This window comes from Sceloporus occidentalis, unplaced genomic scaffold, assembly GCF_023333645.1.
Source record: "Sceloporus occidentalis isolate IW3139 unplaced genomic scaffold, rSceOcc1.0.p SCAF_47, whole genome shotgun sequence".
In the NCBI taxonomy this organism is placed as follows: Eukaryota; Metazoa; Chordata; class Lepidosauria; order Squamata; family Phrynosomatidae; genus Sceloporus; species Sceloporus occidentalis.
The window spans coordinates 2,928,300-2,946,330 of NW_028317027.1; the positions used below are offsets into that span (position 1 = coordinate 2,928,300).

Consider the following 18,031-nt stretch of genomic DNA (forward strand, 5'->3'; position numbering starts at 1 on the left):
TACTCTGCAGCCCTGGCGGGTGGGTAAAAGCGCAGCGGGAGCCCCTGACAGTACCGTTCACGGCGCTCACTTACCTATCTTAATCCTCACGCTCTGAAAGACCCGGATGCCCTCTTCCTCCACTGCCATGATGCCGGTGCTGCTTCAGGGTGCTACCGAGCCAGTGCCCCCACTACCTCAGCTGCTGCCTGCCGCTTGCACAGAGCGCCAAGCGGCAAGAGATGTCATTCTCCAACCCCGGAGCTCCGGAGCCAGTACGGGGGCCGTGCAGACACGCCTACCGCGCTGCTGATTGGCTCATGTTGACATAAGAGGCGGCCACAGAATGAGAGCGATTCGCGCTGGTATTGGTCGAGGCGCGCGGTCTGGAGGCGGGATTTTCTGTGAGACAATGGGGATTGTTTTTGAGTCTGTGAATGGGGTGTCTGCTCTGTGACAGCGGAAGGCAACGGGGTGTGAACCACGGTGCTGCCTGACCGCTGTGACCGTTAACGTGTCTGTCAGCGCCTCGGGTTTCTTCTTAATAATGGGCAGAACAAAAGAGGAAGTCCGAGTAACCGCTGAGTGACCCCCCCCCTCCCGGTGTAGAGGTTTGTTTTTTTTTTGTAAGAGCTCGCAATGCCCGTTGGGTGAGTGTATGCCGGGGAGTGGGGTTGGAAATAATAGTGCACACTGCGTGTATTTACATAAAGAACTATCAACACTCAGTAGGTCAGACCGGCCACATGGAAAAGTCTTGTAAAGTCCCGCCCATGGCCGCGCACCCAGGCGCACTCATTTATGTATAAATATCCCCCCCCCTTTAGCCAATGCCATATGCCAATACTTGTAGTTGTGCTGAGGCTCAGGCTGCGTGTCACAGTGTGGAGGAAACCCCAATATTTCTGCTTTATATAGACGGGTTTGTGCTGAGCCCACACTGCTCTATGTGCATGTTGGTAATTTCAGCAGCACCCCAAAATCTGTATTTATATTTTTTTTAGGATGTACTTCCGGGGTTTTTTTTAGCATATTTGCAGGACCCAGGGGGTGCATCTATGGGGTTATTGCTTCCCTTTCATGAGGTTATGCATTAGGGCTGCAATAACGAATCAATAATGAAAATCATTGCCAACGAATTTAATTATTGAATATAAGTTAAGGGTTTTTTTCAGAGCAAATGCTCTGAAAAATACCCCTCACCTTATAATCCGATCTCAAATAGAGGTTGAATAATAACGCTAAGATCGAGATGCGCTGCAGGAGACCTGGATCCTCCTCTCTGGGAGCCGGAGTGTGTCTGTGCCATGTGCGCGGACATCCTCTGCTACTGTCCTCCACTTTCGCAGGGGCTTCTATAATATGAGTTCCAGCGTGACGTGGCCTTCCGGTGCTCCATAGAAGCCCTGGTGAAAGTACCGGCCAGCACAGGTGGTCTACGCACATTGCGCAACGTTCGCCCGCTGCCAGAGAGGTGGATCCCCCGCAGAGGGTGGGCGTCTGTGCGATGTGTGCAGACAACCTCCGCTACTGCTGGTACTTCCACTGGGGCTTCTATGATAGAGCACCAGCGTCACATGACCTTTCGGTGCACAGTCATAGAAGCTCTAGTGAGAGTACTGGCCAGCAGCAGAGATGTGTGTCTACGCGGATCGCATGGGAGGGGGTGCAAAGTGGCATATCGGGGGCACGGTGGCAAATAAGGGGTATAAGGCATATCTGGGAAGCAGAAGGGCATATCAGAGGGCACTTTGACATATAGGGGGTATAAGCAATGTTCCATCTAATTTTTCTTAGTTGGCGTGTGCAGAAAATTTCTCTTGTGCAAAAAGTTTCACAGAGCAAAAATTTTGTGCGCACAATATCCGCGCCGCATAAAGTTTTTTTGGGGAAAAACTGTTGTGCGCACAATTTTTGGACATGTGCGCTCTCTAAAAAAGCTATGTACGAGCGCACAGCTTAGAGGGAACACTGGGTATAAGGTATATCTAGGGGGGTATAAGGCATATCTGGGGAGGATGGCGTGGCTTATCTGGGGGTGTAAGGCATTCAGGGGGGTAGGTTGGGAAATAAAAACAAGAAATTAATTTTTCTCCGTTTTTTTTTATTCTGCATTTTGTTTTTAACATCCAGTTTGTTCATAACATTATTTTAAATAAACAAAGAATTTACATTTATTTTTGTATCCGAATAATCGGCCAACTAATCGATTATGAAAATAATCGTTAGTTGCAACCCCATTATACATCCTACATATTACAGGGTAGCATCGTATCTGCACTTGTCAACAATAAGTGGGAAAGTGCATCTTGTAATACATTGACAAAGCGGTCACCTCTTTTTCATAATCCCCGGCTTCATCTTTGGACGTAAACCTTTGTTGCCTAACCTTAAGGAACTACTGAATAATGTCTTGGGAACATGGTGTAATGTGAGCTTTTTCTGAGGATACTGTAATTTTGCACACACATATATTGTAAGCATGAACCAAATTATATGAGAGGGACAGTATAATGTCCCAGACTGTTGCACTAAGGAAGAATACATAGTAAAGCATCCCGCCACAAATTAAATATTTACCTTCCTAAAATACTGCAGCTTTAGAGCTGCAACTCGCTGCCCCTCCACAGTCCAAGTTTCAGACTGCAGAAAAGTGCTCCCATTGAAATCAATAGTGTGCATGCGTATATAGGAGATCTCTCTAGGCCACCTGGAACTATTACATGAGACAGACATGACAAGGTCAAGTATATTGTCCATGCATACTGCTGAACAGGAGATCCTGCAATAGCGGAACTGGTTAGAGTCAATTTAAATAATGCAGGCACTGGAGACAATTCAGGTTTGGCAAAATGCTGCAACAAACAAATCTTTTTTTGCAGTCTGACATTTGACAGTTGGTAACAACGCCAAAAAGATCCATGGCATTTAGCTGTTGGTGGGGAAAAAAGGGGCAAACGCATGTAGGAGGATTCTGCAGATTACTGCATTAAATGCATTTTACTGGAGGGTCCCTTTCAAGGAAATCTTCACCTGAAGTTTATGCCTTTTTATTGGGCAAACACAGAAAATGCTGTAAAGTTACTTTCAGGATCTCCAAGGTCTAACAAGATCTCCCAAGGGCATGCCTAGAAAGCTGACAAAAGTAGTGCTAATAGTGAAATGCAGAGGTGGCAGTGCGCTCCTTCTCTGGAGCTGTAGCTTCTCCAAAACATGGTGGTTTATTAAAATACTTAATATCATCTACATTGGTGGGGCTGCATGGGACAGTGTTTCTTTCATACATTGTACATGCTTTTTACATAGTAGGAAATAAAAAGTAATAGCCCATGAAAGTAATAGTTAACGATTTTTCCTTATACTGATAGGTTTGAAAAATTAGATTCTCCAGCAGCTGGCCCGAGATCCACTTTATCCTGCATGGGAGGAAAGTTATAGAAGTAACAAGAACATGAACATTTTGAAAATCAAATTTCATGCAAGGGGTTACAGTAAATAAACTCCATTTATTTGATTAGGTTTCCTGACCCTTATTAAACAGGTGGTTCAGCAAAGGAATAAAATGTATGAAGCAAAACGACTGAAAAGGTCTATGTGCGTGGCTAAAAGGCCCCCTGGTGATGGTAAAAGAATATAACAATATTTCAACACACTGGCTTTTCACTCCAATTCAGTGGCATCTCCAGCTTTTATATTTAGGGGGGGCACATGGGGGGACAAGGACCAAAGTAGATGGGGTACTTAAAAAAAAAAAAAGCTATATATATATATATATATATGTATATATGACAGTGACATATACCAGAACCTGTTAATTCATACCTGAATTAAAATGTGTGGAAAAAAATGCAAAAATGACAAAGTGATGGTAGAATTAGTGCATGGAAAGAGTTGACATACTAGCATTTGAAATACCCTGGGGTGTCTAGTTTTCAAAAATATATGATTTGATGGGGTAAATTGCATTGGCCGGCTTCAAAGATACCCAAAATGGCACATGGGGGGGGTTACCAGATTTGGAAAAAATGGTTTTGAAATAGCAAAACGCTACCTGTACTTATTGCTCCATAACGTGCAGAAAAAAAGCAAAAAACATAGAAACATTGGGTATTTCTAAACTCAGGACGAATAGTATAAACCAGCAGGTTTTTCATTACCTTTTATAGATGAGTAAAAGATTATTCAACTAAAATTTCTAAATTTTTCACCATATTTTATACTTTTTTAAATAGTAAATAATATGATACAATCAAAACAATGTAATCTAAAGAAAGCCCGTCTTGTCCTGAAAAAAACCCCAATATATAACTTGTGTGGGTTCAGTAAACAGGAAAGAAGAAAATTACAGCTAAACACGAGCAGCGTAGAAATGTTAAAACGCCCATTGTCACGAAGGGTACAAAAAATAAAATCAGCCTTTGTCACAAAGGGGTTAATTAATTTATTGTCTCACTCACACAATTTATCCACACATTAATTCATTTATTCTCTCATTTACAAACTGCATCCACACATTAATTTATTCATTCTCTCACTCACTTTAACGCTTTATCTACTCTGCGCCCTCCTTTTTTCACCATCTACCCCCTCCCCCATTTTCTCACTATCTACCCACTCTCACCCCTTCTTTCTATCTACCCTCTCCCTCCTTTGAAGTTCACTTACCTTGCAGAAGTCCTGCGATGTCTTGCTGCTCTGTCGCCGCATGTGCTGCTTCACTGCTGAGCTCCGGAATATCACATCATCAGTGTTGCAAAAAAATAAAAAACAACGTTTCCACTGGGGTGGGCACACCCCTCCGTCCCCCTTGCTGACACCACTGCCCCAATTCATTCACACAGAGAAGAAAATGTATATGAAGGTTATATGTACTAAAAAATAACATCCAAAACTGTTGGACTATAACTGCACAATATATGGCGGCAACTTACAAGAAAACTAATCACAGAGCTTTCAAGTTCTATTGATGATCAGCTAGAAATCTGAAGAGATATGAACATCAGTGACAGACCAGTAGAACTTGTGCGCATGTTACAGCTGCAATCAGTTCCCAATGTCACATATGCCTTTACTACCCTCATGTCTTGTTGTTGGTGATCAGGCCCCTGGGAATCAGTGTAGCTAAATGGACAGGGAGCATGTATGTGTGTGGGTGAGTGCATGCTTGGGGCATGTGTGTTTTTGATTGGGGTATGTAAATGTAGGGGCGGGAGTCCCTAGGGGATAAAAGGTGCCCTCTGGGTGACCCTGGTCACTGTCAATTTACCTGCTTGAGTTTTGGTGTTTTCTCTACGGCCTGGAGTATGGACGTCGATTCAATCCTTGCTGCTCTCAGGGCTGGTGTGGACAAGGACGGTGGCAGGGCGCTTCGTGAGCAGTTTGCTCACCTGCTGCCTCAGGCTGCGGTGCCTGAGTTGCCTGCCTGGTCTGGTGGGGCCGCGGAGGCTTCGTCTAGCGGGCGCGCTTTGGTTCGCCGGCGCGCCCGCCCTCCTGCTCGGTTGAGCCCCGTGGCGGGTGCTCGTTACCGGAGCAGGAGTCCGGATCGTGGGCCTCGCGTGCCCCGGGAGGCGTCTCCTCAGGGCGGACGGCCTTCCAGTGCACCGTCATCGCCAAGATGGCGGCGTTGCGTGGCCTCGCGGAGGTCTTGCAAGGCTTCCACATGGCTCGCGAGACCTGCCACGGCATCGCGAGAGCCCGTGGCACAGGCTGCTGAGCCTGCCCGGGCCTCTGAAGCTGCCGGGACTCGGCGCGGCCGTTCTGGTGGCCTCGGCCGGATGAGGCTGCAGGAAGCCGCGCAGGAGCACGCAAAACGGCGTGTAGTGCGTCCATTACCCGCCCAAAGAGGATGTCACGGGAGCAACGGTGGCTGCATCTACTGCCGGGCGGACAGCAGAAGGGGTGAGTGGGCCTAGCAGAGCTTTATGGAGGACAGCTGGGGGCAGTGCGGGAGAGGACAACCCGGAGGACGATGGTGGGTCCTCCGGGGACGACTTGGTCACCTCGGCGGCTCTCGGCCCGTTTACCTCCTCTGGGTACTGGGGTTGGGAGATCTTCCCTTCTGGGCTACGGCTCCTCTGCTGAGGAGGCTTTTTCTACCCCCCTTCCCGCCCTTTTCTACAGCACCTGTTGGTGGCTTTCCTGTGGCTGGGTCCCTGCCGGCGGTCCCGGGTCCTTCAGTGGTCCAGGGGCATTTTCTCTCACCCCTCTTTTCTGCGCTGGCTGGTGCTGGAGTGTCACAGGAGGATCCTTCTCGGCTGTCTGGACCTATGAGGCAAGGTGCTGCAAGCAACATGGCTACGAGTACGGCGCGGCAGGAGGTCTGCCGGGCGCTTGGTGGTGAGTTCCCTTCTCAGCTTTCTGGTTTTTTGGGGTCCAGTGTGGGGGGTCACCCGGGCGCTGGTGTTGGTGAATTTTTGTCAGGTCTTATGGGGTTTCTGGACGCGTGGGAGCATGGGGGGAGTGCAGGGCCGACTGGGACTGGGTTAGATGGACAGGTCAGATCGGTGTGGGAGCAGTCTGTGGGCTTTGCGGGGTCTGCGGGTCCTGTTTCCCTTCCTGCGGTGGCGTGTTCTGATGGGGCTGCGGCGGGTTCTGTAGTGCCGGGGGTGGTGTCCCCGCCGGCTGGCGGGGCGACTGCTGAGTTTGCCCCTGCGGCCGTAGTTGATGCGGCGTTGGGGGTAGCTGATGTTGCCCGTGGGGCTGCTTATATGTGTTGGTCAGGCCCATTAGGCCTGCATTTAAAGCAGGAAACAAAAGAAAAAATCTGGAAAGGGGAGTTTCTGGAGGTTTTCTCCCTCTTGCCGCTTGAGGAGGCTCCTCCGCCAGCCAAAGAGGGGGCAGATAAGGAAAAGGAGGAGAAGTACAGGGGGATTCCAAAAACCTTTGGTAATTGGATTCGTGCCTTTTCCATCCTAGCCAGCGTAACGAATGCTCCGGTTGTGGCAGAGCCCACCCTCATTCCCGCTGTTTCAAGCAGGCAAAGGGGGGTGAGCGTCCGGATGTGGGATCAAAGGGCGAGGACCCCGGTGGACGTTCGGCGCGATGCGCCCATGGCTAAACCCATATGCGTCTTTTGATAAAGCTGTTGCTATGGTTCAGGCAGCCGGGCGGGGCGCCCTATTGGCGAAAAGGGTTCGTCTCCTTCCGGTTCACCCGGCGTGTCATCATTTGTTAGGTTGTCGGTTTGACAAACAGTTTTATGTGGATATGTGCCTCCCCATGGGTTGTTCCGTTTCGGGTTCCTGTTTTGAGTGTTTTAGCACATTCCTGGAATGGGTTGTGAGGGAGGAGGTGGGTTTGGCCTCTATCTTGCATTACCTGGACGATTTTTTATGTATCGGTCCCGGACCCTCTGGGGATTGTCTTCGTCTCCTGTGCACAGTGCAGGATGTGATGCGTCGGTTTGGCGTTCCCCTTGCGGCCGATAAGACGGAGGGGCCTACTACCTGCCTTAGTTTTCTTGGAATTGAAATCGATTTTGAGGCTATGGAGTGCCGTTTACCGGTTGACAAGTTAGTTGATTTGAATGGTTTTGTGGCTCGGGTGCAAGGCATGTGGAAGGTGCAGTTGTGTCAGCTACAATCACTGTTGGGGAAGTTGAACTTCGCGTGTCGCATTTTGCCGATGGGTCGGGTGTTTAGCCGGCGGTTGGCTGGGGCAACAGCGGGTGTTGTCCAGCCTCGCCATTTCATTCGGCTCACTCGTCCACTGCGGGACGACTTGGCTGTCTGGGGGTCCTTTTTGGACACTTATAATGGTCGGTCGTATTGGCTGGCGCTCGAGGTTTCCAATGCTCAGCTGCATCTGTATACGGATGCGACGGGCTCGGCTGGTTTTGGGGCCATCCTGGGCTCCCGGTAGTGTGCGGAGCGTTGGGGTTTTGGGGCCATCCTGGGCTCCAAGAACTAGGCGTTCTTGGAGCTTTTCCCCATCCTGGTGGCTGTGGAGGTATGGGGGGAATGTTCTTAGGGATCACCAGGTGTTGTTTCACTGTGATAATTTGGGGGTTGTTCAGGCCATCAATTCATTGACGGCTTCTTCCCCTCCTCTGGTTCTCCTCTTGCTATGTTTGGGTCCCTGGGGTGGAGCATTTGGAGAGAAGGGAGGGCCAGTGCTCCACTCCACACTTTACTTGCAGCAGGTGATGAAGCCAGTCCAGGAGTTCTAGTTCTCTCTCAGATTTTAACTTACCTGTTAGCAATGAGCAGCAGGGGGCTGCTACAAAAAAGAGCCCTGTGAGTTATTTAGGTGAGAAACTAGGGCTGCAACTAACGATTATTTTAATAATCGATTAGTTGGCCGATTATTTTTTCGATTAATCGATTAATCGGATAAAAAAATGCAATTTTTTTAAATTTAAAATAATGTAATAAAAAACGTACAATTTACACTTTCATCTCTTTATTGCAATGGCCTCTCTCTATTCACCTTCTTATTTTACTGACATAATAATAAAAGCTACAAGAACCCAAACACGGTGTTTCTCAAACTAGGTTTTAATACAAAGTTATTAGTAAATATTAATTCATATGTTAACTATTTTTCATATTTAATAAAAACTATGAGGAAAAAAAAGCCTTATTTAAATTTTTTTTATTTACCAAACTGCCCCCGGTTATGCACATCAGACCCCCAGCTTGCCACTCTGCCCCCATATATGCCTTATACCTCTTATATGCCAGATTCCACTGTGCCCCTGATATGCCTTATACTCCTTATATGCCAGTGATATGCAACTGAGCCCCCTGATATACCTTTTACCTCCAGATGTTTTATGACCCCCTGATATGCCTAATATCGATATGCCTTATACCCCCTATATTCCCTGAAATTCATAATACCCCCCATACACCACTATAACTCACCCATACACCACTCTGGCTCCTCCCCCTCCCATACACCACTCTGGCTCCTCCCCCTCCCATACACCACTCTGGCTCCTCCCCCTCCCATACACCACTCTGGCTCCTCCCACTCCCATGCACCACTCTGGCTCCTCCCCCATACTCCACTCTGCCGCCTCCCCCTCCCATACACCACTCTGGCTCCTCCCCCTCCCATACTCCACTCTGCCTCCTCCCCCTCCCATACACTACTCTGCCTCCTCCCCCTCCCATACACCACTCGGGCTCCTCCCCCTCCCATACTCCACTCTGCCTCCTCCCCTCCCATACATCACTTTGGCTCCTCCCCCTCCCATACATCACTTTGCCTCCTCCCCCTCCCATGCACCACTCTGGCTCCTCCCCCCATACTCCACTCTGCCGCCTCCCCCTCCCATACACCACTCTGGCTCCTCCCCCTCCCATACTCCACTCTGCCTCCTCCCCCTCCCATACACTACTCTGCCTCCTCCCCCTCCCATACACTACTCTGCCTCCTCCCCCTCCCATACACCACTCTGGCTCCTCCCCCTCCCATACTCCACTCTGCCTCCTCCCCTCCCATACATCACTTTGGCCCCTCCCCCCCATACATCACTTTGCCTCCTCCCCCTCCCATGCACCACTTTGCCTCCTCCCCCCTCCCATACTTCACTCTACCTCCCCCCCCCTCCCATACACCACTCTGGCTCCTCCCCTCTCCCATACAACTCTGGCCCCTCCCATACTCCACTCTGGCTCCTCCCCCTCCCATACTCCACTCTGCCTCCTCCCCCTCCCATACTCCACTCTGCCTCCTGTCAGCAACGGATCTTCACTAGACAAGGACTTTCACTGCAGCTTCATAGAAGCCACAGTGTAAGTGAAGTGCAGTAACGGACACTCACAGGCTGACAGAAAATCATCCTCTCTGGGGGGGAGGAGCCACAGTGGTGTATGGGAGGGTGGCTCCCATACACCCTTCTGACTCCTCCCCCCTCCCATACACCGCTCTGCCTCTCTACCCGGCTCCGTTACTGACAGTGTGAGGATGATTCTCTGTCAGCCTGTGAGTGTCTGCATCGCACAGGCAGCCTCCGTTACTGCACTTCACTTACACTGTGGCTTCTATGAAGCTGCAGTGAAAGTCCTTGTCAGTAACGGAGCCGGGAGAGAGGCAGAGTGACGTATGGGAGGGGGGAGGAGGCAGAGGGGTGTATGGGAGGGGGGAGAGAGACGGAAGTGAGAGACCGGCCGACAGTGAGGGGAATCCAGGTCTCCTGCAGCGTTGCGGGGGATCTGGATTCCGGTGTTATAATCCGATCTCTGTTTGAGATCGGATTATTATAAGGAGAGGAGTTTTTCAGAGCATTTGTTCTGAAAAAAACCCCTCTTTTTATAATCGATAAAAATCGATTCGATTAATCGATGATGAAATTCGTTGCCAACGATTTTCATAATCGATTATTATCGATTTTATCGATTAGTTGTTTCAGCCCTATGAGAAACGCACAAGCAGTGAGTGAGACTGCATTTTTCTCCTAAAGAATCTGCTCAACGGTTCCTAAACGAAAAGGTCTGTGCTAAATGTTTTTGTTGGTAGCGGGTAAGCCATCCAACGAGAGTTAGTTGCTGTTTGTCAGTAAGTGCTCAGAGAGCAAGGCTTTTCTTTTTGTTTATGTTTGTTTACAGACCTTTTCATAAAAGGACTACAATTTCTAAAAATAATTCAGCCTTATGTGGTATTTCAAACATTAAGACTGTGTGGTTACATGATCCCAGCTCACAATATATATATATATATATATATATATTGTATTGTGTAACTGTATTATCTATTATTTTTTGTCTGTCTTTATTAAAGCATATATTTTTATATCTAGTTTAGCGTTGTCAGTTTTTCTTATATCGGGGGGGTATACATAAGACATATCTGGGGGTATAAGGCATATCAGTGGGGCACAGTGGCATATCGGGGGTATAAGGCATATCAGGGGGCACAGTGGCATCTCAGTGGCATATAGGGGTTAAAGGCATATCAGGGGCACAGTGGCATATCAGGGGACAGAGTGGCATATCAGTGACATATAGGGAGCTATAAGGAATATCAGGGGGGGCACAGTGGCATATAGGGGGGTATAAGGCATATTGGGACACAGTGGCATATTGGGACAGAGTGACATATAGGGAGCTAAAAGGCATATCAGGGGGGCACAGTGGCATATATGAGGTATAAGGCATATATGGGGCAGAGTAGCATATAGGAGGTATAAGGCATTTCTGGGGCAGAGTGGCAAGCTGAGGGTGAAATGTGCATAACTGGGGGGCAGGTTGGCAAATACAAAAATATAAACAAGAGGCATTTTTTCTCAGTTTTTATGAAATATGAAAAAATAGTTTACATGAATTAATATTTACTAGTAAAACTTTTTTGCTATTTTGGTAAAACTTTGAGAAATAATGTGTTTTGGGTTCTTAAAAATGTAGCTTTAATTATTATGTCAGTAAAATAAGAAGGTGAACAGAGAAATGCCATTGTTATAGAGATAAAAGTGTTAATGACACATCTTAATGTAAATTATAAGTTTTTATCTTAAATAAACGAAACATTTGCATATTTGTTTTTTTATCTGATTAATCGATTAATTGAAAAAATTATCAGCCAACTAATCGATTATGAAAATAATCGTTAGTTGCAGCATTAATCCAGAGCCTGGCCTTGGGAGGGGCACTCACTAACAAACAAACACACACACACTTACCACACTCAACATTACCACACATGCATACACTAATATACTCAGAGACTCAAATTAACACAAATGCACAGGCACTCACACTAGCACACATGCAAACATGCTAACACACACTAACACACTAAAATACTTAGACATTTTGTGCCACTCATCTGTGATTTCAGCCTGCAGATTACCTTTACTCTACCTGCCTACACCTGAGCCTCCTCACTGTTGGGTCATCACTTAGCTGGAGCCCTACACTTTGCTAGGTGACTCAGGGCTTAAGAACTTCTGTGTTAAGTGCTCGTTTAGTGACGGCTGTCGTGACAGTGTCGTGACATAAGTGTTAACATCAATGTGAAAGTGTATGTGAGCATAAATGTGTATGTGTGCTTCTGTAGGTGTTTGTGTGAGCATGTCTTTGTAAGTGTTTTTTTGCATTGGTGTATAAATGTTTGTGGGCAAAGATGGCACAGGTAGGCTGTTTGGAGGGACTAGCAAACTGGTGGCAAAGATGGCACACTCTGTTAGGGGACACACATATCAGAGACAAGATGTTTAGGGTGCTGACAAGTTATTTGGGACAAAGATCGGTTTCATATGTATCTTATATAAGACTGTGTTTTTAACATACACTTTAAAATGCAGTAAAAAAATAGTTAGGCTAGATGCTGACATGTAAGCAAATGGTTGGGGCGCAGGTACATGTAAGGGAAGAAAATAAATATATAGTGTAAAGAGTATAAATTATAATGGAATAAATGATGTTGTGTTTGCACTCACAAACGGATGAGGTGCTTCAGGCCCTTCAGAATATGTTGAAAAAATCTTTAATGAGTCTTCATACAGAATCTATATTCCACGAGGCCTCTACCTCCGTTGCGGTGCCGGTGTTTCATGCTGAGCGCCGGTATATGACGTTATATCCGGCGCCCAGCAGTGAAGCAGCGCGCGCCGCGGCAGAGCAGGAAGACGGAAGCCTCGTTCTCCGGCCGCAGGACTTAAAGGTGAGTGAACTACAACGGGGGAGAGGGTAGATAGTGAGTAGGGAAAGAGGAGTGAGAGGGGTTAGAAAGTTATAAGGGAGGCAGAAGGGGTAGAAAGAGATAAGGGAGGGAGAAGGGGTAGAAAGTGATAAGGGAGGGAGTGGGGGTAGAAAGTGATAACGGAGGGAGTGGGGGTACATAGTGAGAAAGAGGGTAGTTAGAATATTGAATTGAAGTAAAGTGTGAATGAGTGAGATGCATTGTCTGAATGAGGGAGAGCATGAGTTAATATGTGGATGAATTGTCTGAATGAGGGAGAGCATGAGTTAATACGTGGATGAATTGTCTGAATGAGGGAGAGCATGAGTTAATGTGTGGATGAATTGTCCGAATGAGGGAGAGCATGAGTTAATATGTGGATGAATTGTCTGAATGAGGGAGAACATGAGTTAATATGTGGATTAATTGTCTGAATTAGGGAGAGCATGGGTTGTCTGAATGGGGGAGAGCATGAGTTAATATGTGGATGAGTTGTCTAAATGAGGGAGAGCATGAGTTAATATGTGGATGAATTGTCTGAATGAGGGAGAGCATGAGTTAATATGTGGATGAATTGTCTGAATGAGGGAGAGCATGAGTTAATGTGTTTGTGTGTATCATAGATGTATAATTGTGGAAGGGCAAAGATGGCACTAGCAGGATGTTTGAGCCTTGGGGACCAAGATGGCACAGGCAGGGTGTATATGGGACAAAGATGGCACAGGCTAGGCTGTTTGGGGACAAAGTTGACTTGCGCTGGGCTATTTGGGGACAAAGATGGCAAATCTTATGTGTGTTATCTGGGTGCTGGTCAGGTTCTATGTGGGCAGTGAGGGTGCCAGGGCTGACTTTGGGGTGTGCAACCTGTGATCTATGCCTGTAATTTAGGAGGTTTTAAATATACCTTTAATGCCGAGTTTTTATGTGAATTCCAATTGATCTGTGCCTGCAAAGCTGGGTTTGTTTGTTATTCTGTAGATCCATATCAGCTATGCTATGTTTCCATACATTATTTATGTATACCTGCAAATACAGAGTTTGTATGTCTTGTTCAGTTGATTAATACCTGCAATGTTGTTTCCATGTATTTATTTGATCTATACCTGCAATGCTAAGTTTAATATATTATTATTGTATACCTGCAAATACAGGATTTGTATGTCTGATTCTGTTTATTTGATATACCTTCAGTGCTGAGATCACAAGTGAATTTCAACTGATCTATACATGCAAAGCTGGGTTTGTGTGTTAATGTGTTGATCTATACCTGGTATCGGCAGCAGGGTCTAATATTTATATATATATTTATATATATATTAACAGCAGGGACTAATATCAAGATATATATCAGAAACTGGGGCTAATATTAATATATATGGGCAGCAGGGGCTAATATATATATATATATATGTCAGCAGCAGGATCTAATATTTATATATATCGGCAGCAGGGTCTAATATAAGGCCCTGAAATCATGTAGTGGAAAAGATAAGGTATTGTGTTGTTTACACTATAATATTTATTTCAAGGATTAGTCGTACTAAATTGTGGCTTCAGGCTTCCCATGTTCAATGATCAAGTATTGTATTGTCCAATAACAAAAGTATCATTCCATAGCACATTATATATGTTTTTTCAGTGGTATGATTTAATGGTGGAAATTATAAATGCCCCCCCAGTTTGACTGTGGTATCTTGTGTGCCCCCCCCTATATTGTTTCTAGAGTCGCCACTATTCCCAGTCCTGCCCTAATTTTGCAATGTGCATTGTACTACTATCCTCCTTAATCCCATTTAGTTTATAAAGAGCATCCTCTAAATATGGGATAATATTCCACAGTAGTATACAAGGTGGATGATATTTTTATAGTACCATCAATTCATCACAATTTAGCTGTGTTTATTATTATTATTAAATAAATGCTACATGGTTTCTTAGGATTTCTACCACATAAATTACTTGATTTCAAGAAAATAACCACTTATTACATATAATTATTTCTTCATTTTATTGAGAAATCACATTTGTCTGGATCCCAGGTCCCTTGATGCTTGTAATTACTTGATTCTGTGGCATGGGATATTTTGGGGCAATTCATTCTGGAGTTTAAGGGTTTAGTTGACTTTACGGGTGCCTGTTTTAATTGTCAAACAAGATTTTAAGTGAATGAAACAAAATTCACTGTATTTGTTGTTGGTCCGTTTAAAAGTATACTACGTTAATACTTTCAATTTACTAGCAACTAATATTAACAATTCTAAAAAATAAATTTTTAACATGTTACCCACATTTTGGTGTTATTCCACCTAAAACATTGAAAATTTTGATAATGAATTCAGAAGTTAAACAAAAACATTTTTAGTAATACATGTTTTCACTCGATAACATTAGTGAGATCGATGATCTCGTAACTGCCCTATTATTTCTGGCACCATGGCCTAGAAGCCTTTTTTGTTAGGTCTGACTTCATTCAACCAAGCGTTAGTATGTATTTCTATGTTTGTTTCGTTTTCTACATAAGAAATCACATATATCAAATCTGTATATTTCATATGATCTATATGATCTTAAAATTAAAATTTCTCCGATGTTTTCCCTATTGTTGCTTGCTTATATTAAGACAGCCTAGTCCTTCAGTTGGCTGCTATATTCACTTCCATTGGCTCTTAATAAAAGCACTACAACAGGTAAGAAACCTCTGTGTTCCATTGAAGTAAACTGCTTTATTTCAAAAATGGCAAAAGATAATACAATCGTACACTTTGTTAAAAACATATAACTATTTGAATAACTGCTAAAATCACACATGCTGCTGACAGCCAGCTGTTACATCCTCAGCATTATGACATCACCAAGTGATTGTGATGTCACTGTAGGATATAGGGACAGCAGCAGCTGGGTTAGGTCAGTTGATGGTTGGATAGTGTTTCGTGCACTTCTGCTTGCCTGACGCTGTTATTTCTCAAAAGTAGCTGTTCGCTACACGGTGTTTCTGAGTGTCCGCACTCAAACTGAGCGACCATGAAATTCCCTCGCTCAATTTTGATTTCTCTGTCTCTATATGTAGCAGAGACAATCTTAGGCCTGTACTTGAGCAGCACATACAGCACTGCAGTGCACAGAATTTGGTTGTACTTGACCCTCCTATTCTGTGTTCTGCCCTGCCTTCTGGTACAGATCTGTTTTGTCTGCTTCCACATGGAATTCTTTGATGACAGATCCCTGGAACATCTGTTTCATCTCCTGCAGCTGGGACCTCTGTTCAGGTGAGTGAGGAGGGAAGGTGCCCTGTATTTAGATAGATACCACATCAGTGAGCCAGTGCTTTAGGTACATGGCACAGTGTCTATTGTAAAAGAAATGAAACCCGCTGATGATTCCATGCCATTTATTTATATAGTGCCAGCAGATTCCATAGCGCTGTTACAATAAGGGATAGACAAAATATTTCACAAAGACCATTTGGAATGAAATCACCAATAACACGGATTAAAGCATATTTCTACAGAAGGAAAAGATGGTCTGCTCTTGTGAGCAATTAGGAACCAATAGATGAATAAAGCAATCAAATACAACTGTCACAGATTTTGTATATGGCATCTGCTTACAAGTTATCACAATGTGATCCGTTGCAACTTAATGTTACATGGTTTCATGTGCCGTCAGAGTACATAGGTTTTAGGCCCCTTGAAAATGTATTGAATTTTCACTGACTCCCTCCCACTAAACCCGGACAACAAACGTGTTCTCATTTTAGATGGGTAAAAGGCGTTCCATTTGATATTTGTAACTTTGATAGTACAAAGAGTGGGAACAGGAGATATTTTGAAGGGAATGATTGTGTTTTGTAGAAAAGTGATACATACCGAGATATCATTTAAATATATAGAGTTTGAGTTGAATCTAAAATCTCAGTCACTATTGAGTTTATGGTTTTATGTGTGCTTCTTGGCCAGATTATATTTGAACAGGAGATATGCAGGGGGCTGGGGAGATGAATAGAAGGCGCGATGTTTTGGGTCAGGTTTGGGTGAAAGCATTTATCTAATGATGCAGGGCAGTAATAGTTTTCATTGTGTTGAATGGAACCTCACCCCATGTGGCTGTAATGTTCTGTCCAGTGTTAATAATGAGTGAACCCTATTTCTTCCTATACTTTGCAGGTGTGTGCAAGTTCTCCGCCTTTACTTCATTAATGGAAAATCAGAGGATCCATACAACACCCTCATTAAGAGGAAGCAGCTGTCTGAAGATGGATGTTGTGTTGAGGTGGAACAGGAGGTTGGTCGCGTCGATATGCTGCTGTCCAAACACAGTTCTGCTTTCCGCTGGGCCTCCTTCATCCAAGCTTTCCTTGGGTCAGCACCTCAACTGATACTACAGCTGTATATTTCCATCTCACAACAGCATATAAGCCTATGCAGATGTAAGACAACATTTCTTTGTCGTTTCTTTGTCAATATAGAATGTGGAATGAATACATATTTTTGCAGTCATTAAAAAAGAACTTTGATGCAAGAATGAAAGAAAAAAACGACATTTGATAGATTTTCAGTAGAGAGTAAATTGTTGGAGAACAGGACAAACAATTAAGAGTGCTTGAAAATGGATATTTAAAAAAATGTCTTCGTAGCTTTAACTAGTAATTTAGGATACGTTATTTGCTGCATAAAGAAATCTAGTCACACACAAATTGTAAGTGCAGAAATGCCCCAGTGATTAAGGACTATATTTTTTCTTCATAAATGCATATCATTTACACATACATTTATCAAACTGTCAATCAAGTGCCATTTGTCTTAATGTTTACTAATTGGAATTGTCCTTTCCTTTTCTGATTTTCTTCAGGCATGCTTATGAGTATCTCTCTGCTGTCCGTTACGTATGGAGCGTTACAGTGCAACATCCTGGCCATTCGAATTCATTACGAGGACTATGATTTCACCTTTCGACCAGCTGCCTAGGACAGGACTGCTACTGAGCGTGCTGTACTAAACATCCTGTACTCTGTGACGAGCATTTTCTGCTGGTGTCCGATTCAGGTCGAGCTCAGTGAGCCCGACCTGATTACCAAATCAAACAATTGGTGTCGCATCACCATGTATTATATGCTCAGACATATTGAAAACACTGTCCTGATTTTCTTATGGTACATCTATCAAACAGATGTTTACTCGCTCATAGGTAGCTCTTTTTTGGTCGCACTGCTCCTGGTGGGTTATACCATATCGATGCTCTTCATGCTGATTTTTTATCAGTTCTTGCACCCTTGCAGGACGCTTTTCACATCTAGTTTTGTAGGTGGCCTGACGTCAGGCTTAAAGAGTCTTTGTTGTATGTGCAAACCTTCAAGAGCCCCAACAAATGAACATGGCTCTGAGGTCTGTGAGCCTTAGAACTGACAAGATGAGATTTACATCAATGCAAA

General features: G+C 44.8%; 1 protein-coding gene across 1 annotated transcript; it reads left to right on the top strand.

Annotated features, from left to right (window-relative positions):
• Positions 1-15,624: 15,624 nt before the first annotated feature.
• Positions 15,625-17,567, top strand: LOC149289211 (endoplasmic reticulum membrane adapter protein XK-like). The gene is made up of 3 exons (XM_089490872.1): positions 15,625-15,869; positions 16,767-17,029; positions 17,452-17,567. The coding sequence occupies exons 1-3, from the start codon at positions 15,625-15,627 to the stop codon at positions 17,565-17,567; spliced, it is 624 nt and encodes a 207-aa protein (XP_089346998.1).
• The last annotated feature ends 464 nt before the right edge of the window (positions 17,568-18,031 follow it).